Source organism: Elephantulus edwardii, unplaced genomic scaffold (assembly GCF_000299155.1).
Source record: "Elephantulus edwardii isolate Elephantulus edwardi_28Jun2011 unplaced genomic scaffold, EleEdw1.0 scaffold00092, whole genome shotgun sequence".
Classification (NCBI taxonomy): domain Eukaryota; kingdom Metazoa; phylum Chordata; class Mammalia; order Macroscelidea; family Macroscelididae; genus Elephantulus; species Elephantulus edwardii.
This window is the reverse complement of record NW_006399842.1, coordinates 13,071,806-13,093,319: the sequence shown is the minus strand read 5'-3', so window position 1 is coordinate 13,093,319 and position 21,514 is coordinate 13,071,806. Positions and strand designations below refer to the sequence as shown.

Sequence of the window (21,514 nt, the reverse complement as noted above, 5' to 3'; positions counted from 1 at the left end):
CCTATTGACTAGCACTTTGTCTATTATAGTATAAAGGTTAGGAACCACAAGATGTAGAGGCCCAGCTATGTCATTTATTGTTCTTAAGTCCTGGACCAAATTCCATCTACCAACTGGGTTTTCTGTGTACATTTTTAAAAGATGAATTTAAAACACATAGCTACAGGGCCATTGTCACATGTAGAATATTGACAGTAATTCCTTGATAACAGTGAATATGACACTAAGCTATTTAAAAGTTCTGTTTGATGATACGGTAAAAGCCAAAATGAAGTTATTAATCATGGTGTTTTCAGAATTCAGGCGAGAGAACAATCTTGAAGAGACTCATAATGTTATGTTCCACATTGTGGTCTTTTAAAATGTGTGTAATTGAAGACTGCACTCTTCTATGCAAGTAATAACTGAATTTCTGGGGGGTCCATTTTTCACATGCTAAAGTCTCACTCAGTTCATAAGGTTTGTGAAGTCCTGCTGTTTTGGAAGTGGATGACCAGTCCTCCTTTTTAGTCTGTCTCAGTCTGGGAGCTCTACAGGGCCTGTCTACCCTGGATGACTTTGGCATTTGAAACACCGGTGGCACAGCTTTCAGTCTCATGCATGGAAAATGGATATTCAGTTTAGGCCACCAAATTAAATTTAGCCTAAGTGGTATAATATTGTTACAGAAATAGTTTAAGCTCAAAACTCAAACTCGATGCCTTTGAGTTGGAACCGACTTAGAGCTGGCCCTCCCCTGGATTTCTGAGAGTATAAATTGCATAGGAGGAGATTGTGCGTCTTTCTTCTTTGGAGCCATTGCTGGATTTGAACTGCTGGAGTGGTGCCACCTCTGGGTTAGCAGTGCAACTCACTAGAGACTACACCACCCGAGCTCCCCTAGAAATAATTTATTATTGTTAGATGCCGTTGAATTGAGTATGACTCAGTGAGCGTATGAGCAGCAGATCTAAACCCATCTAAGCCTGCGCCACCTTCACACTTCATCTGCCACGCTTGAGCCCTTTGCTGCAGGCACTGTGTCAGTTCATCTTTTTGAGGGTCTTCCTGTCCTTCACTGACCCTCTGCCTTTCCAGGCATCTTGTGCCCCTCCCAGGAATAGTCCCTCCTAACATTCTCAAAGTATATGAGAGAAAGCTTCACTATCTTTGCCTCTAAGGAGTATTTTATAAGTCCTTAGAAACTCATGAGGGTGCTCTGGTGACCTAGTGATAAACGAGTTGTGCTGCCAACCGGAAGGCAGGCAGTTCGAATCCATCAGCTGCTCCTCCCATGAGATTAACAGCCTCTGAAACGTGCTGGAGCGTCAGCTATAAGCTGGTTCTGACTCAAAAACACACATCACAACGTCAGAAAATGACCTCGAAGGATGTCCAAGGCTGTGATTGTTATGGAGGCTTACTGTCACATCTTCCAAGGAGTGGCCAAGAGGTTTGAACTTCCAACTTTTGGATTAGTAGCTAAACATTTTAACCACAGCACTACCAGGTCTCTTTATGCTCTCCCCACTGCCTCCATAAGAGATGGAAAGTACACTCCTTAAATACAGTGCATTGTCCTCTTGCAGGATGTCTTCAACCCTATGCTAAAAAGAAAATTGAGCCCACGGGTGCTCCATGAAGTCTAACCACTGGTTGCTTGTACGGACGGTTCCCTCTGCCTTAAATGTTCTTTCTTTCCTTATCTCTGACTTAACTCATTATGTCTGCTTTGAGCACCTCTGCCCTAATCTACCTCCTGCCTCTCTGAGCTTTCAGCATTTTTTGGCTGCACTGTTCATCTATCTGTCAATCTCGCCATGTCTTGTGACAGCGCCCGTATTGCTGTCTTGAACTGCTATTTAAATCCTTGCAGGCCGTCTTGTTTCCTTCACAAGACAGTGGCAGCTTCTTGCCCAGCAACTGCCAGCCATGGACATGATGGATTCATCCATTTGTCACGTTGTCTCTGGGTGCACTGTGTCTAGCACTCTGGACTTGGCACTCAGAGGTGGATAAGGCTTGATCCCTAAGCCTTTGGATCTAGCAGAATTCCAGGCAGTGTTTGGGAATAACGTTTGTGACTGTAGGGTGTATTGCTTTGCACTGAGGTTGCATGTGAAAGTTTTTTTTCCTCTAAAGAATTTTCAAAAACTGACTTTTGAGAAGTGGCACTTTGAAGGACACTTTGAGGTTCCTGTTTGTGGACGTTAATTGTGACAATTTACTCTGTGTGAATGATCATGAAATCGTTGGAGGCCCCTTAGCAGGAAGCTGAGTTTAGAGGGCTATTAGCCATTTAGCATTCTCTAAGCACCAGGGGATGACGATGCCACTTTCTGAGGAGCGGAAAGAAGCAGCATTTATTACAGTTAAGAGATCCTGGTGAGATACAGAATATCAGAGCCATGCCCAGAATGAAAGAAACTTGTACGGCAAGGAAGGGTGGACACCAGTTACAGACTGGATTCTCATAGAGACTGAAAAACAAAAAGAAGTTGATGACAAGGAGGTTGGCAGTCTTGACAAAGCTTGGCTGGAATGGCAGCTCAGCTCAGTGTCTGAGACTTTGGTCACTGTGTCTGTCCTTGGTTCGTGCTGACTTGGCCATTTACAAGAGGGCTCCTGTTTGGTTTTGGTGGCGCACTGGGGCGGTGGCTATGAATGAGTACTCCTACTGAGATGGTCACATCACCTTCTTTGAATGTTATTACTGTTGAAGAATATAAGAGAAAGTAGACTTCCAAATGGATTATGTCTCAACAGGAAGGAAACAAAACTCACCACTGAAACAGTAGGCAACATGACAGATTGAGAAAAGATTGAAATTGTCATAGTTTCATTTTACTTGCATCCACAATCAACATCTGTGGCAGCACCAGCCAAGAAATAGAAATAAGACAATGCCCCAAAACATGTTGCATTGGGAAACTCTGTTTCAAGGATCTCTGTAAATTGCTAGAGGACAAGGCTATCGGTTTAAAGACTTAAGATTTGCCTGATCCAAATCTTGGTGTTTTTAAATGCTTTCGATAAATTGGAACAGTAAGTAATGCCTCTGAATTGTGGCGTTGGAGAAAAATACTGAATATTCTGTGGGCTGCCAAAAGAATAAACAGATATGTCTAGGAGAAACAAGTGAATGTAGAGTGTGCCTGGAGAACCTTCTCCAAATTCCCTTCTGAGACCCCACTTGGACCTACTGAATCTGAATCCCCAGGAGCCAGTGGACAGCTGTTGGCCAGCTTTCTTGGATGATTCTACTGTGTATACCTCTGGTTAGAACTGCTACTCTCGCTCAGCCTCTTATAGACCAGATCCCGGAAAGCACACTGCCAGGTGTGTGTTCTACCTTTGCCTTTGGTATTGTGCCTCCCACAGAAGGTGCCAAATCTCTCTTCCATGTGGGCTCTACAGATATTCAGTCACCAGGGTTTGGTGCCATTCTTAATAGCCCTGCTGCTTCCTGATTAAGAACTGTTCAATTAAGCTATTACATCAAACTATCAAAGGAGCCCTGGTGGCCTTGTGGTAAGGAGATGCACTGCAATCCCAGAGACACATGGTTCGAATCCACTAGAAGAGCAGCCTCCTCTCATGTGATTAACTGCCTCTGAAATCCTTCCAGAGGGTCAGCTATGGATCAGTTCTGACTTGATGGTACATAACAACAACAACAACATGAAAGTGACCAGGAGAGCAGGGAAATAAGAACCAACTCTAGTTGAATGAACAACGCTAGTGTTAGGATAGAGGAGGGGATGGTAGAATAGAAGTGCTTACAAATATACTTTTACCTCTCCCCCACCCCCCAATGACAAAAGAAGTGCTTGTTCCCTGTAGAAAATTTGACAACTGGAAATCCCAGGTAATGCCACCTACTAGTAAGCTACAAGGATTGTTAGTGATTTCATATTGAATATCCCATGAACAGCCAAAAGAGCAGATTAATCTAGGAAGAAATGCAGCCAGGATGCTCCTTAGAGGCTAAGATGGTGAGATTTCTGTCTCACATTCTTTTGACATGTTGTCAAGAGGGGCCAATTCTTGGAGAAGGGTGCCAAGCTTGGAAAAGCAGAAGGTCAGTGAAACAGAGGAAAAGCGTTAGCGAGATGAACTGACAGCATCAGGAACAGTGGGTTTGAGCACAGCGGAGATGGTGTGGATGGAGGGGAGCAGGCTGCGTTTAGTTTTGTTGTACTTCGGGCTGCTGTGAGTTAGGGCTGACTCCAGGGCATCTGATAACAACCGCAGCGACAATAGTCATGTCACTGCTATTTTTCTCATTCATCTACAAGATTTATAAATAGCCTTTCCTCTCACAATAACAAGATTATTTATTTGCATTTTATGAAAATGAAATGAAGCCATTATTATGAAATGCTGCTAAGAATTACTCAGGATGCTCTGGTGACCTTGTCCATAGGGAGCTGTACCTCTCTGGCACTTTGAATACACCAGTGACTCTGATGGAGAAAAACGGGCAGTTTCCAACCTCTGAAACCCAATGGAGGGTCAGTTCTGAGTCAGTTCCAACTCAGTGAGTTGAGCTGAATATTAAATAGTCTCCAGCTGTTGGAAATGCTAGTGGAACAGTGGACATTCTTCAGGAACTTTGAATTCCTTCCAACCAAAATGGTCCCTACTGGACTCTATCCCTCACCCTATTTCCATGTAGCCTGACTCATACCACCTGCCCACCTGACGACCTGGTCACATTGGTATGGGGTGACTTTTTTTTTTATGTTCACACCTTGATCTGGTGCCCTTCAAGAACTGTCTAGGTCTTGCCTGCACTTTGCCCCATGCTTCTTGAGCTTGAAGTCTCATAAGTTGTTTTCTTACCACTTATGTGAGAGCTGAAATTTCCCATGGGGACCAGCTCCTCAGATCTCCTCAGCACCGGAGTGGTTCAAAGCTGTGAGCCTCTGTGATTGGTGGAGAGCATGCTGCACAGAGGTGGAGGATGTCTGGGTTTCCCATGGGGTGGGCTCCAGCAGAAAACCTTTGTTTTTCTCCCCTCTGTGAAATGGAGATGATGACTCTTCTTTAGCTGATCTCAGAAAGTTGGAAGGGTCAAATAAGATGATGTAAGTGATAGTGCTTTGCATCAGGCAAACCTTTATGCTTCGTAACTAGCCTCTGAGATAGTCCCAGGAGAAGGTGCTAACTTGGGCTTCTCTTCTCCCAGACCTAGCAGGCTCATTGGCTGTATGAGCTTTGGGGTGAAGTCCCTCCTGACTCCGGACAAGGTGGGTCTCAGGGAAGCTTCTGGTGGGATCATACTGTTGGGATGGGCAGGGGTGGGTCTTTATCTGCCAAGTCTGGGGTAGAGCCTCTCCCCTGGGAGGTGAACCCCACTAAGACAAGTGCTCAGTAGCCTCACTGACCACGTTGTGCTTGTCACCTGGCTGATCAAGGAAGGCTTAGGTTTCTATATTGTTCTGTTCTTATCTGAGAGATGTTATCAGGTGATCCAAAATCATCCTACTCCTCTGACATCTGCCAGAAAGGACATTGTCAGGTTCATTGAGACTCTGAGCACTCCTGGGCCTGCCCTGGGGGAGAAAGTCCCAGTGTTTGTCATGGTCTACTCCAGGAACCACTTGACATCATCTACCATGTCCCATGTTTCTAAACCTGGCACTGGCTTGAGGATGGAAGGAGCAGTGCTATTCTCTGCTGACTTTTCCTTCGGGCTGGATGAGGTTCTGTGGGATCTAAAGACCACTCCTTCTCCTCTCTGCACTGCACCCCAAGTTGGGAGGATTTCGAACTGGGGAGGGATGTTCTACTTTTGCATATCCTGAAGATGTTCCAGGTGGTACGCTGTTGAATTACCAGGTGGCCCTGCTACCCAGATTTGTGCCCTGGTGATGGAATCTGTGGCGAAGGGGTCTGAGGACCCTAAACCTTTGTGTGAGTCCTTTGTTTGTAGTCTCTCAGCTGCAGCCTCAGTCTCATTCTTCCTGGGAAACACCCTCCCCCCCGCCCCCCGCCCCAAGGACTTCTTTGGAGCATAAGGGTATCTGTATTCTGGTCTCTCTTTTGTTCTTTCAGCAAACATTTACTGAGCTCCTGTGGTAGATCATGCACTGTGTTCTGCACAGGCTTACACATCAGGAAGCCAGTGCACAGTCTAGTAAGGGAGACAGGCATGCAAATAAACAGCTAGCTGTTGGTTGGGGATAAGCAGCTATAAATGTTTGGCTCAGGGGGGGACAGCTCTGGAGCATCATAGAGGCCTCCTCAAAATGCATGGGGGCCTTTGGAGCATAGAGGTGAAAACATCTCTCCATAGAGAGATCCCACTCCAGTTGACCTGGCCTTCTGCCTCCTCTCACTAAGCACAACATCTCATCTGTCGTGACAGGAGATCAGTGGCTGGTACTACCTTCTAGATGAGGACTTGGGCAGGACGAAGCACCTGAAGGTGGCAAGACGGCGACTGCGGCCCCTGAGAGGTACGTGCACAAAACCGTCAGCTTCTGCCCACCTGCACTCATTCTCTTTCTTCGACCCCAACCCCCCTTCAGATGTCAGTGCCTGTGCTTTATGGCACTTGTCACCCAGACTGTGATCAAACTGCAGGGACCAGGGCTGATGTCTCATGAGCAGATTGCTGAGAATGCAGGCTGCAGGAAGCCTCTGACCGTCACACACCTTTATTGATCTGATTGGACATTCCCTGGGAGAGGGTAATGGGTGTGATGCCACATTGATTGGCTCTCCTCATCCTTCACTGCTGGAGGGCTGGGCTCAGAAGCTTCTGGAAAGGCTCCTCTCCAGGCTATGTGATCTCAGGGCTTTCTTCTGGTGGCTTAGTGTCACGGGTTAAACTCTCTTGCCCGTACACACCTCATACACCAAGCATTTTAGACCCAACTTCAAGGCCTCAGGCTCAGGGCTTAAGTTTTGCCTCCTACTCAATCCTGCATTTCCTGTGTGGATCCCTGGCCCTAGTGCTCCTGCCTGAGCCGAGCTTGGGCCTCCTCACATCCTGGAAGCCAGAATTGGTCTGAGTAGCCACTTACGCCTGTGCTTTCAGCCATGTTCTCTGGGTGGCTTGTGAAATGGTCCCTTTTCCCCAGGACAAGTATTATGACTCTGTTCTGTCACCTTCCAGATCCACTGCTGAGAATACCAGAAGATGGGAACCTGGAAAAAGGAGAGAAACTCCAGGTATGTGGGGACATAGGGGGCTGACAGTGCCTGAGCGTTGGCTCCTGTCCGTGCCTGGGCCCAGGCACCCCCTAAAAAGGGGGAGTGTTTGGTGTCTGAGACTTCGGTTCGCTTGATGAATCTTGGCATATCATGGCTTCTGAAGGGAACCTTTCTTGACTTTGCTCAGGTGTGCTATAACAGATGCTTTCCTTGGGTGCTCACGGTCAGGGCATGGAGGAGCCTGAACCTCACTGACCTTTAGCCTCTAGAAGCCAAACCTTCTCCTTGTCATTGCTCCCCTCACACACCCTGCTTCTTCTGACTCTATGGCTGGGCAGTCTCCAGGTTAAACCCTCCCGATGTCAGGGAATAGTTGTGATTCTGAACCTAGACCAGTGTATTTACGCCCCATTAGGAATCTTGACATAGGGACTAGAGATTTCTGTCCTTTGCGAGGCATGGCAGTAATTCATGGTTTTCTCTGACAGCAAAGAGAGTGAAAAGAGCTCCCAGTACTGCTACCCACTCTGTGCCAGTTGCTGGTACTTTCTATTGGCTCCTCACTGCCACCTCTGAGATGATGGCTGCTAACCCATTTTACAGATGACAGGGTCAGGCTGGGTTCAGAGACATTATGCCTCACAGCCGAGAGTGTGGGCAGCGGGACAAGAAGCAGTTTGTTGGACTCCTAGTGCACCCCTTCCTGGTGTGACCCAGCTGAGAAGACAGGATGTTGATATTTTTAATAATAATACTTTGGGTTCTTAATGGAAGTGTGTTACAGTCTACAACTCATTTCCCTTTCATTCCCTCAATTCATTTATTTGTTTGCTTATTCATTCCTGAGATATTTACTAGACACCTACATAGGGAGTTCTAGTGGCATAGACCGTAGGGAGTCGAACTGCTAACCCAAAGGCTGAGTCTATCGGGTGGCTCAAATTCATTAGTAACTCTGAGAGAGAAAGATGAGCAACCTTCCACACATTTACAGCCTCAGAAACCCAGTGGAGTGTCAGATAGCTGTGAGTCGGTTTCAGCTCAATGCCAGTGAGTGAGTGTGAGTGTGCACGTGGGTCAGGCCTTGTGCCTGCTGTTGGGCTGCGATTAAATGAAAGATCCCAGCTTTTATGGAACTGTGTTGGCCAGATGGTGGCTGCTAGGAGTTATGCTTTCAACCCAAAAGCAGGCAGTTCAAATCCACCAGCTACTCTGCAGAAGAAAGATGGGCAGTCTCCTCCTGTGAGATGTCTAGCCTCCAAGAAACTGCTGGAGGTTCGTTCAGCTGTTAGTTCCAACTCACCAGCAGTGTACAGCCACAGCCACCTGTGGGTACAGAGCACTTGAGATGTGGCTAGTGTGTCTGTGCAGGTTGATTTTCATCTAATTCATTTCACTGAAATTTACCTCATATGTCTTGGTGGACAGCACGTTACTAGAGTAACTCTCCAGGTCTGTTTGCTGTGGCTTCATCACGCCAGTGGGAGGTAACTGTCTTTCCTCTGGCCTCAGGGGTGTTGCTGCAAAGATCTCTTTCTGTTCTTGCAGAACAGACCAAGGACAGTGACCAGAGAGTTAACTAGGTGATCTGTGGGAGTTATGGGGACACTCAGGCCTTAGGAAAGACCTTTCATGCTGGTCTCTCCACACAGACCCTGGCCCCTTGAACATTGTTCTGAGGCGCACCTGGTTTTCTAGTTTTGCCCACTGTGACTCACGTTGTTGTTGTTAGGTGCCATCAAGTCAAGTACAACTCATAGTGACCCCGTGAACAAAAAAGATCTGAACCCTGTTCTGTCCTGCTCCATCCTCACACTTCCTGACATACAAGAGCGCATTGCTGCAGTCACCATGTCAGACCACTTCCTCTCTTTTGCCGACCCTCCACCCTTCCCAGCATCATGTCTTTCTTCAAGGACTTATGAAGCTCTGCAAATTGGCAATGCTTGTCAAGGAATTTGACTGGGCCAGAAGAAAAGTCTGCTTTTGACTCATACCTTGTGCATATTAGGGACATAGAGGTTCAGAAACCTGGGTTTCTGAGCTGCCCATGGTCACACAGCGGCCAACAGTTGGTAGGAACAAGTGACTTCTTTGCCATCAAGTATGTGAGTGAGTGAGCTCTGAGGGAGGGTAGGAGCCCACCACATGCCGCTCTGCCGGATAAGATCCTGGGGCTGCAAGTCGGTAGACAGGGCCTGCCTTCAGGTCCAGCAATGCCCCCAACCCTGCAGTGTGACCATAACCCTTCCGCTCTTGGCCTCGGTGAGTAAAATGAGGAGGCTGGGTCATCTGATGAGTGGAAGTGGTTTTTAGATTTAACCTGAGAAAACGGACTCTGAAGTCACTCCTGGGGCAGGCAGGTCTTGTGTCTGCAGTTGTTTTTTTCCCCCTTGTCTGGAGAGGGGATGTTTGTGTGAACCCCAAGGCACCTGTGGATTCCTCAGGCCTGGCTAATTCCCCTCATTGGCTCCCAGGGACCCTGGGGCTGGTGGGGGGAAGTGGTGTTGTTAGACAGCAGGCGTGTTTTCTGCCTGGGTTCTCATCCAGCGAGGGGTGTTTGTGAGAACGCTGGAATCACAAAGTGGCCCATGGCGGAGAATGCAGGCAGAACAAAGGCGCCCTCTCCCCGCCGGGGCCTGGGGAATACTAACTAGTTGACAGGAATTTTAATATAAAACTCTCCCTCTTCCTTGTCATTCTGAGGTTTCAGGAAGCCTTCGGGCTTATCGTGCAGCGGCACACAGCACAGACAGGGCTTGGGGAGGTGAGAGGTGATTTCCTGCCATTCTTCTGCGGGGCGGGCTTCCCAGGGCGGTCATGCCAGGCTGACGGGGTGCAGTGTGGCCTCCCGCTGCCGGGGGAGAGCTGGCTTTCATGGGGCCACAGCTGAGGCAGGACCTGCAGTCATGAACCGCTTCAATGGGCTCTGCAAGGTGTGCTCGGAGCGCCGCTACCGCCAGGTGGGTGCTCTGGCCCCTTGGGGGTTCACGGGTGAGGGCTCACAGAGCAGGCGCCCTCCCCACAAGGCCACTCTGTCCACCGCCAGCTCCTGTGGGGCCCTTTGGATCTACGAGGAGGGTAGGGACAGGAGTTGGACCCAGGGGGGTGGGATGAAACCCACCTCTGTGAGTTGTCCTAACCACTGCTGGGGCGGGGCCATGAGTGAAGTTATAGTACTAATATTCTCTTTATTTGGAGGCAATATGCGTTTAAAAAGATATACCTAGTATGGAGTTGGAAAGGGTTTGTTTGCTGAGCAGCTGGCGTTTCTGAAGGGGGTTTGGTATATTTGCTAAGTTAGTCCCCAACTTGTGATGGAACAGCTCTGCCTGCCTGTTCTATGCTCTGTCTCTTTCTCTTTCTCTCTCTGTGTGTGTGTGTGTATATATATATACACATTTGCATATATAGGCTAGTGGTTGCGTGTGAGATAGACAGTGCTTATCTTTACATATGTATAGAGAAGCTTTTCCTCCTCCGGAGCCCTGGTATCTTGAGGGGGCTCAGGATCCCTTTAGTTTTGGAGTCCAACTTCCCTAAAAGAGTGTGCTTTGCACATCCAGATTTGGCATTCAGAGCTGCAATGGTGGGAGCAATAACTCAGTTAGCCCCTAACTTTAAAATTGTGATGGAGCATGAGAAAAAAAAACCAACCAACCCTGTATTTTTTCCCCTTAAGAAAGAGAGATATGAGGCTCAGGGAAGGTGAAAGCAACAGATGCCTAGATAGATGTTTGGGAATGTCCAGCCTGGAAGGGATCTCAGAAATGGTTCTGCTGTTTAGAAAAGTTGTTCTGGTTGTTTTATTGAGCAGATAGGAATCTGGGTCCCTGACTCCTTCTAGCATGCCATGTTTGGGTCAGAGAGATGCCCAGAAGGGCCACCTGTATCCCGGTACCTACCTGCTGTGGGGCCCCAGTGTTCTCCAGCTAGTCCTCCCAGTTCTTGGGTTCTGTCCTGCAACCTTCCTCTCCTCCTTGCCCTCCAGGCCAGAGCCAGTCCCGGGACACCAGCCACTGGGCAGAGAGACGAGGCTGAGAGAACACTGCATGAAAAAGTCTAGCAGTCCTTGGTCACCTCGGTACCTTGGTCCAGAAGGCCGGGCATGGCTGAGTGTCATAATGGGGCCACACATGAGTGTGGGCTGGACGTAGGGGTCTGAGACCCAGACCTCAAGATGAATGCTGAGTTAGAAACCAGCCGTGTGTGGAAAGCTCCAGCCTTTTGTCAGACCGAGGCTCAAATCCAGCTCTGCCCCTCCTTAGCTGTGACTCTTGAACATATTTGACCTCCTCGAGCCTCGGTTTTCTTGTCACTAAAATAGGGAGAATACTTGTGATGCTGTGAGTGTTAAACGGGTTGATGTGTGCCTGGCGCCATGCCTGATGTGTGTACATCAGGGAAGGGTCCAATAAATGATGCTGACTGGGATTGAAATCGAAGCATGACAGACGCCCAGAGGCCAGGCAGGGAGCACAAATGAGGTGCTGGCACTGTGAGGCCTGGGAACAGTGACAGTTTCTGCCACGGACAGGAAAGAGCAAGGCCCACCCCCAGGAAGGGCAGCCTCTGTCAGGAGCCAGGAGGTCCCAGGCTCAGGGCAGGGCTGAGCTCCTCCTGCACCAGAAAGTTAACACTGGAGAGGGGTGGGAGCTGCCACTTCCTTATGTCAGGCCTCACTTTTTTTGCTCTGTAAAATGGGCACACTGTAACTAGCTGTGCATGCCTGTCATGGTCAAAGCTGAAGATTGGAAGCTTGGACGTATATGACACATTATATGGTTTTTGTCCAAGCCTTCTGACCAAGTACTTCTGGATTTCAAAATTCCTAACTTTTTTCACTCTCCAGTTGTCCCTATATCTCAGTTTCATCTGTGAAATGGGAATAACAAAAGGCGTTGTAGTTAATTAACTGTCTTTCAGTTAACTCATATTCCTGGTCACCCATAGACAACTGGACCCAGTACTTGTAATGTGGTCTTAAGTGACGCTGGACAGAATATGGTTTTGTTCCTTTCACTGAGTCACACTCCCTCACCTGGAGCCAGGAGGTGAGCTTGCTCCCTGCCCGCCTCTCCTCATCCCACCTCCTAGCTGAGTGGACTGCCATCGGAATTGGCCCTGTGGAGCTGGCTGCTCCAGGGGGTGGCAGGGGCTCCCACTGACAGTGCTCCCTGGAGTAAGGACCAGAGTGTGGGATGGGAAGTTGCTGTGCTGCAGACACTTCTCTCCAGACTGACTCAGCTCTGAGGCCAGTGCCCGAAGTGTTAGCTGAGCCTAGGAGCACAGGCACCCATTCTCCGTAGCTGGCACCCCAGGAAGGAAGGGCTGTGGCTCCTTGGTGAGTTAGGAGTGGGAGGCGGGGGAGTGCTAGAAAGGCTTTGGAGTCTCAGGTTCTGCTTGGGTTGAGGGTGGGTTCTGAGGTCCCAGAAGACACTCCAGGCTGCTCCTCTGGAGTGGCACAGGCTCCTGACATCGTCCTCTCGGCCTCAGGCCTGACAGCTTGAAGCCATCCCTCTCTTCCAGCTTTCCACACTCACTCCGAGGTTTGTTTTTCTTTCTTTCTTTCCATTTTTTTTCTCTTCCTGTCTTAGTGGCATGTTTTCCCAGAATTCTTATGGGAACAGTGTATTTTCCTGCCCCCTCCCCCTTCCCCTTGTCTGTCAGATTTCCTGTTTTACAAACTTGCTTTGACTCCAGGCCCAGGGTTGGTGGGAAGCAGAGCTTTGGGGGCCCCACCAGCATTCAAGAGCCTTAGTCCTGTTGCGCCCTTTCTGCTACCCCTTCCTCATGCCTGACCTTTGATACAGCTCATAGGTGGATGCCAGGCACCCAGCCTTGAAGGGAGGAGACAGGTCTCCTAATAAGGCCCTCGACTTTCTCCAGGAGAGCTGAGCTAGCTTTTTCCTCAACTTACCTGGGATGCCCTCCTCCACGCCTCCAAGTCCCAGTTATTCTAAGAGTCCCTTAGAACCCTACTGAACCCCCTTTGGACTTTCTCTGCTCTTGGTTCTGTAGCTCTCATTTAAATGTTCCAAGTGAAGCTTTTTTTGGTGGGCAAGAGTTAGATCTTCTGTCCTCCTACTTAAAGCCTTATAGAGGGCAGATAGGGGCGGGGTGGCAAGGGGAGTGTTGTGTGCAACAAGATTGAACCAACCTGAGCCAACAGAACTCTGACAACTGTAACCTGACAACTTCCTTCTCTTGGTGGAACTCTGATGGCTGCCCTCATTTATTCAATCTTACTGTGTCCCTACTGTGTGGGCCGAGTGTGGAGTTCAAAGTCAAAGCACTTTAAAAAATGTTATTTTTAAAAAAATTCCACAGCAGAATAGATATCAATTTCATCTCTACATGTATAATTGAGTGATATTGGTTACATCCTTCAAGTGTATGAACTTTCTCCATATCCTTTTCCAAACTGTTTTTCTATCATTAGCCCAAATATACTGCTACTGAGCTTCTTCTCAAACCTTTTGAGTTGCTGTTAATGTTATCTCATATAAATAATTCTTATTGGCACAATACTCAAGGTAGACCTTCTATTCTAATTGAAACTATTGTTTGGTTTAAAGATGATTTCAGGGAATATTTTTGGTTTAAAGTTTAAAGATTTCTTTTGGCACAATCTTAGGGGAGATCTTCCAGCCTCAGTGACTCCAGATATTCTATATTCTCTTTGAATTTGAAATTCTGTTCAACATTTCCTCATCTCTTGGTCAGGATTATTCTATAGACTCTAAAATCAAAGCACTTTTGTCCCATACTTGGCTCTAGTGTTTGCTGTGTCTTTCTTTGTTTTGGGGATGTCTGTGTTTGCCTTGAAGTCACAGTTGAAGCCTCATACTCTGTTCCTCACCAAAGCCTGACATATAGTAGAGTCTCAAGAAATACGTGCTGCGTTGAAAAGAACATGCAGGGCCCTTTCAGCAAGACTTCTGAAAGTAGGAGTTGTGACTCTTCTATGCTCCTGGGTCAGAAGTGGCATTCTAAAGTCAGTGGCTATTTTAGGTTAAAGGAGGAGTCTGGGGACCTTCAGAGCCTTCTGAACTCAATGCCTCTGAGTTACTCTGGAGATTGATTACCTAGAGAACAGAACGCTTTTCCTGACCCTTAGTCCAAGACTGTGAAGGTGTGTGTGTTCCATCCCTGTGCTCTAGGGGGCAGCAGCTAGGTCTGCCTTGTTTGGGGGCTTCAGCCTTCCGCCCAAAGTCAGCACTGGGCTGATGGATGTTCCTTGCACTTCTGAGGCGCGAGGAAGCTGGCAGTAGGTTATAGAGGAGGTGGAGATGTACCAAGTGCAAGTGCCTCTGGAAAAGGCTGGGTCATGCCCTTACTGGGACTGGGGAGAATGAGGTTCACCTTCTGTAGGTTCTGTCCCGGGCCTTTGTCCTAGCAGTCTGGCCTTACTGCCTGAACACTCAGCCTTCATGCTTGGCCAGCCCAGAACTCAAGATGCCTGGGCTGAGATAGGCAACGAAAGGCCAGACAGTCTACTTCGTGGCTGGCGTTTCTTGGAGAGGAGAGTGGCTCTGGGGTGGGGATGCAGGCTTCCAAACATGGGAGCACAGAGGCAGCGCAGCCTCGTGGCTTCTGAGAGTAACAGGGGCCTGTGTCCTAGATCACCATCCCCAGGGGGAAGGACGGCTTCGGCTTCACCATCTGCTGCGACTCTCCAGTCCGAGTCCAGGCTGTGGATTCTGGTAAGTGAATGACTTGGGCAATGCCCAGCTTCCTTCCCCACTGTGCACCTGGCTTCACATAGGCTGCAAGTACATAGGGAGCCCCAGGCTGGAATAGTGTCCTGGTTTTTCAGTGTGAAAAGAATAATATTTTTAAATGACCACAGACAAAACTGAGGTTTATGATAATATACCCACTCTTTTTTTTTTTTTTAATCAGAATGAAAATAGGTATTATGTTTTGGCTCCTACTCTTTCTGAACAGGAACTAAACCTGTATTTTCAGTAATGAGTGCATGGGAAAATGGGAGTATTTTATGGACTCTGTTTGGAATTGGTATTTTATTCTATTCCAAGGCAGATTAGCCCTTAAAATAGCCATTTACCCCCTACTATTCTCAAATAAAAGATGACTCTTAATCATAGAGTGAGCATCTTAAGGCGTGAAGCCGGCTCTGTGAGCTGGGCGTCCCCAGAGCCTGCATGGGACCAGCCTGGGGCTGGTTGAATGGTACTGGAGGAGTGAATGAATGTTGAGCCTGGTGACAAAAAAGGGCCATCAGTGGGGTAGAAGGAGAGAGAGGCCAGGGTCTGGGTAGAGGGCTGAGAGGCAGGACAGCGCTAAGGTGAAGCAGCCCCCAGGTCCAGCCCCTCAAGTCACAGATGAGGAAATAAGAGGGGCAGTCCTTGCCCAAGGTCACAAAGGAGGAAAAGAACTCAACTCCCTGAGGGGGTCTTGGGCTTCCGGAGCCCCTGAGTGGCTTTTCTTTGTCCACGCAGGGGGCCCGGCGGAGCGGGCAGGGCTGCAGCAGTTGGATACGGTCCTGCAGCTGAACCAGCGGCCGGTGGAGCACTGGAAATGCGTGGAGCTGGCACACGAGATCCGGTGACAGGGGCAGCGGGTGGCCTGGGGCTTCAGGCTGAGGGCACACCCTCCCTCACCCTCCCCCCACCCTGGACACCCTCCAGGCCCTGCTCCCTCCTCTCCCTCCTCTGCCAGCTGTGAGCTATTCACTTGGCTCCTCAGGGGACCAGCTTATAGCCGGAAAATGGAAAGTTCAATCTTAGAACGGTTTTGGCTCTCAAAGCAAACAGGGACAGATACCCTCAAACAGAGCCTGTGCTTCATGATATGGCTGCTTGGGATTATTTTCTGTTTTGGGCAATTATTTCTGCCACCTGAGAGCTTGGCCAAAGGAGATGTGGATGTTGCAAAGGTTTAAATGGCACATTTAAACACTAATTAGGTTTGTTTGGGTTATTTCTGCCCCCCGCCAAAAGGTTTAGGTTTTCTAAATTTTTATACCCTGGGTGGTGTAAATGGTTTGTACTCTTCCACTGACCTAAAGATTAGCAGTTCAAACCCACCCAGGGGGAACCAAGAGGAAAGCTTGGTGATCTTCTGCAAAGTTTACAGCCAAGAAAGCCCAGTGGAGCAGTTCTACTCTGTAACGTGTGGGGCAGGAGTTGGCAGTGAGGCCACGGCAGCAGGTCTTGTATTTAGGTGTAATAGCAAAGTCCTAGTGGTAAGAATCTGTGCTGCAATCCTGATGGCTCATGTTTTGAATCCCCAGCTGCTCTCTCTGCACGAGAAGGATGGACAGTCTCCTCCCATGAGATTATTGACTCTGAAAACCTGCTATGGATTGGTTCTGACTTGATGGTACACAACCACAACAATAAAGTCTTAGTGGTCCATTTTTGGGTTGACCTCTAGAATGGGTAGATGAAGGGTTGAATATAGGTGTCTTGCTTGCTCCTACTTATATTTTGCTTATGGGAGCTGGGTATGGATGTCTGGTTTGGGGAAAGTTAGGGGAATTGGGTCCCTGTGCAAGCCAAGGAAGACTTGAAGACTCACGACTTGTGTTGAGAGGGCGCTGCAAAGGCTGAGTGTGACGATATCTCCTTGCGTGTCATCCTGGCCTTGGTCCCAAGCTCCTTCTCAGCCACTGTCCATCGGTGGTGGTAGTTGTTGTGTACCACTGAGTTGGAGCCAACCCATAGCTGACCCTCCACTGGGTTTTCAGAAGCTGTAAATCACATGGGAGTAGCTGGTGGGTTTGAACTGTGTGCTTTTGAAATGACAGCACTGCTTTTGAAATGTGCTTTTGAAATGACAGCACAGCTCCTTACCACTAGACCACCAGAGCTCCCTGTCCTTTGGTTACAATTCACCTAAGAGATCCTTTCACCATCTCTGCTTAGGTGCTCCCTTCCCTCCCTTCCTGCCCTGACACTGACTGGGGCTTTCCCTGCTCATCTTGCCCCTGCTGCCTATCACCCTGGACGACTGGTCTCCCTTGGACTCAATTTCTCTGTGTGTCCCTTCCTGCACCTCTGCCTCCAGGAGCTGCCCCGGGGAGATCATCCTGCTCGTGTGGCGCATGGTCCCCCAGGTCAAGCCAGGACCAGATGGGGGTGTGCTGCGTCGGGCCTCCTGCAAGTCAACACATGACCTCCAGTCACCCCCCAACAAACGAGAGAAGAACTGCACCCATGCGGTCCAGACCCGGCCCGAGCAACGTCACAGCTGCCACCTTGTGTGTGACAGCTCAGATGGACTGCTGCTTGGTGGCTGGGAGCGCTACACTGAGGTGTCCAAGCATGGGGGCCAGCACACCCTGCCTTCTCTGTCTCGAGCCACGGCCTCCACTGACCCCAACTACATTATCTTGGCCCCGCTGAACCCTGGGAGCCAGGTATGGGTGCTGGTTCAGAAGAAATGAAGGGTGCTGGAGCCCTGTGCAAACCTGGGAAGACTTGATCATTTGAAATTGTATTGAGGGAGAGACTGTAAAGGTGGGGAGGGATACCAAGCCACGAGATGAGGAAACCCAGGCAGAGTATTAGCTCTGGCTTCTGTGGGGCTCTCCTGGGCAGAGAGGACAGATGGGTTGATGCTGCCTCAGGGAACAGATCCAGGATCCCTAGGGGATGTCAGGGTGACGGGGGAAGATTTCTACTCAACAGAGGCAAGAACTTTCAGCAGCCTGCTTTTCTGCAGTGGATTGGCTGCCTCACAAGGCAGTGCGCTCCCTGTCACAGGAGGTGTGGAAGCAGACAATGGCTGATTGATGTTAAGGGTGATGTTACATGTTCCCCAAAGCATGTGTCCCATGAGATGCTCTGGGGGAGAAGTGTTCTGAGGGCAAATAGGTTTGAGAAGTATTCCATGCTCTCTCTTCTGGGAGATTGCTGGCGTTCAATAGCCTGCTCAGGGATCCAAGGGGATCCCTATAGAGAAGGATCCTGCATTTCTCAAGTCTATCTTTGTGGTGTGTTTGTTACTACCCCATACCACCAGTCCATGGAATGAATGCACGTCGGAGCAGCTGCTATAAAGGATTTTGGAGAATGAGCCAAGGGGTTAGATCTGATGAAAGCTCAAATATCTTTCAAGGCAAACATCCTGAGATTCTGTGCTCTCCCGGCTCCTCCTATCAGCTGGTTAGTGGGGCTGCTCTTTCTCCCTCTGCTTCTCTCCCTTTCCCCCAGGCCTTCCTTGGCCTGGTGTCCAGCAGCTTGGCTAACTGTCCTGTCCCGTTTCAGGGGCTGAGCTGGTTTCCCTGTCTTTTTTGTTGCAGCTGCTGAGGCCGGTGTACCAGGAGGACACCATCCCTGAAGGTGAGTCTGGCCTCCACTGCTGAGGCCCTGATAAACAGAGTGGACCAGCTGAGTGCCCAGTCCTGCCTACTCCTCTGATTTAAGAGGCCTTTCCAACAAGGTCAAGGTTTTCTAAAATATGGGCACAGGTGCTCAGTCTTCTCAGTCTCTTTTCTCCCTTACTAAACTTTTTCTAAGAGACAAGATCTTTAAGACTCACTCATCTGATTGTGAATCATTCATTTTTACAGAGCAACTAGTAGATGCTTAATGCTTGCTATAGGGAAGATGGTTTGGTCTGTCCAGGCCACAGGCATTGCATTTGAAGCTGGAAGGTCTCAAGTATGAGTTCTAGCTGCATAATTTTGAACAAGTCATGTCCACTTGCTTGGCCTCAGTTTATCTGTAAAATGAGGCTGATTAGTTCCTGCCTCCAAGAGTGGTGGGGTGGATTAAATTAGATAAAGGTTGTGGGTAGTAGCCTGTCTACTGAGATGCTCCACAGAGAGTGGTTGCCCTAGAAGTGCACAGATGTCTCTGCTGTTTAAATGAATTCTTCTTTTTCAAGTCCCAGCTAAGACTGGACTTAAAAGCAATTCCTTCTCCCAGGAGGCTGGACATAACCAATCTTGATGCTGAAGCTGGTGGCTACTCCTTTTAAGTCCTGTGTGTGACTACTGGAGACCTCTGACTCAACAGTCCAGCGGGTGTCTGGAGGGTGAAACCGGTCTTGCCATCACACCCCCTTTCCATGTGCTTGAGCCCTTCCTCTGGCGCTTTCCAAATGCCCCTTGACCGCCTCCTTTGACTCTTGCCTTGTCCCAGCCACTTGCAGACTGGCTCCCTTGCTGCCTCCTGCCATCAGTTGTGTGACGATGATGTTTAGGGGGTGCCTGGAAGAGTGGCTCTGCTGCTTTGGATGAACGGTGCTCCCATCAGGTCCAGGGGTGTGTTGGAAAGCATCCCATTCTTTCCTAACCTGGGGCATTTGTGGAGTTGCATCTGATCTCTTTGGAGTGACTCTGTGGAGAGAAATCTGATAATAAATCAACAGCAAGTTTGTAAGAAGAGCTTAGTCAGCACATTAGGTGAGAGCAGAGATGCCATTGCTAACTGGTGACTTCATTAAGGGCAGAGCGTGGGTGACTCACTTCGGTGCACTGAGCACCCATGGCAGGGCCTGGCAGTTGTCGACGTTACTGTGTTTATTCTTCACAGAAGTCTATAATGACACAGGAGGAGATTGCCTGTTTTTTCTCTTGAAAAGCTAGAGGATTTGAACTATCAGAGAAGTGCCACCTTTGGGCTAGCAGCACAACACTTTACGAACTATGCCGTCAGAGCTCCTTAGGACACAAAGCTTCTCTTCAAAACTCTGCAGCCTTCAGAGGTTAAAGCTGTCCCTAGGGTTGCTGAAATCTTGGTCCCCTCCTCTGCTCGGCTGCCTGGCTTCCTTTCAGGAGGGAGGATCGAATTCTCTGAGTTGAATTGGGGTCTGATGCCCTTCCGGCGCCTGGGCCACCCTCCTGCCAGTGGTTGGCATGTTCCCCAGGACCGATGGTGCCCTCGGCATTGTCCCCTGCCCTGGAAAGGCTGCCTGGGCTCAGCTTCACCACCGCTGGAGCGGGATGCCTGCCAGGGCTCGCCTCGGAAGTGAAAGCCTTGTAATTACTGTGCTTAGTTAAGTGAAGCAGGTGTTGGAGAAAGAGGGGTGATATGAGGGTTTGGGCAAGAGGTGGTGGTAGGGGTGGTAGGTGGGAAATGAATGACCTTGCCTTTACTGAGCTGAGTACTTGAGTTGTAACTGGGACTGTTACCTCAAAAGTCTATTTTGCAGAGCCCTTTTGTCCAGAATGTGTAGAGATGGGCCCTGACTCTGATGTAGTTCTGTTCAGTCTTGCTTTGTACCATCTACTGCCCAAATGGCCTTGACCTCAACTACTCAAGATCTCAGTTGCCTTAGGTATAAAAGGAGGATAGCAGACCTTTCCTCTCTGAAGGCAGAGTTATTTGTCAGGAGATTGTTTTTAGACTATGACCGAGATAATGTGCCATTCTGAGCATCTGGGCAAAGAAAGGTAGAAATGGCTTATTTTACTTAGTCTGGAATTAGGGGACACAGAGTCATGCTTTTGGTATCTGTAAACACTACTCTTCTTTTTTTTTAGGAAAAAAGCTTTTGTTTGTATTGTTGAGAATATACGTAGCAAAACATAGCCATTTCTACATGCACGACTCAGAGACAGTTGTGCAATCCTCCTCACTCTCCGGTACTGAGTTCTTCCGTGAACATAAATTTGCTGCCTGGTATAGTTCATTATCTTTCAAGTTGCTTTTGTCACCTGGATCCTATATAGATCTTAGGAGAACAGAATGTTCAAGGCATACATTTTTTACTAGTTAAGTTAAGCTGTTGTTACTCAAACTACTGTTTAGTTTTAAGAAGATTCCAGGAGATATTTTTAAGTTTTAAAGGTTATCTCAAGGCAGCAGTTTTAGGGGTACATCCAGCCCCCATTGCTCCAGAAAAATCTGAAGTCTGTGAGAATTTGAAATTCTGTTTTGTGTTTTCCCCCTTTTGATCAGAATGCTTTTCTGTCAGGTAACATCCAGCTCTTTTGGTTTTTTCATCTCATAACACAGGAGACAGTGTTCATGGAGATGATTTGCCACATGTTAACAGACATGTTTATGTCTGTTGCTCCAGACAAATAGAGACCAATTGTAATTTTGTTCTACTTTTATATTGTTCCTTCTCTGTGCTGGGTGTAGACATGTTAAAAGACCTGTTTAAAGTGCTTAAGAGCAACGACTTCAGTTTTAAATGAAGGTGTACCTGATTCAAGCCATGGTCTTTTCAGTTATTTGCTATGTATCTGGAAGTTCTTGGAATCACAGAAGCCAAGAAAGCTTCAGATACAAGCTGTCAGATCATGGGTTGGAAAATGGAAGATATTTTCTGAAGGGACATGGCAGATGTGAATGGTTATCCTGGTGGAGGGTGGAACTGGGAAGTAAGTGGCTCAAGGCACTGGGCTAAGGGTTGGGTCAACACTGTAACTAATGCTTAACTCCACAAT

At 48.5% G+C, this 21,514-nt stretch overlaps 1 protein-coding gene across 4 annotated transcripts in view; it reads left to right on the top strand.

The window, feature by feature from the left end:
* RGS3 (regulator of G-protein signaling 3) overlaps positions 1 to 21,514 on the top strand; it is a 176,354-nt gene that overhangs the window by 53,881 nt on the left and 100,959 nt on the right. For 2 of the 4 annotated variants that reach the window (XM_006890721.1, XM_006890723.1), the window contains exons 6-12: positions 5,171 to 5,231; positions 6,353 to 6,443; positions 7,106 to 7,161; positions 14,768 to 14,849; positions 15,609 to 15,714; positions 17,179 to 17,530; positions 18,416 to 18,455. In XM_006890721.1, coding sequence (XP_006890783.1) covers positions 5,171 to 5,231; positions 6,353 to 6,443; positions 7,106 to 7,161; positions 14,768 to 14,849; positions 15,609 to 15,714; positions 17,179 to 17,530; positions 18,416 to 18,455 — 788 coding nt within the window. Of the gene's footprint in view, positions 1 to 5,170; positions 5,232 to 6,352; positions 6,444 to 7,105; positions 7,162 to 9,902; positions 10,107 to 14,767; positions 14,850 to 15,608; positions 15,715 to 17,178; positions 17,531 to 18,415; positions 18,456 to 21,514 lie in introns of those variants that run through there. The other 2 variants (XM_006890722.1, XM_006890720.1) reach the window with 1 other exon arrangement.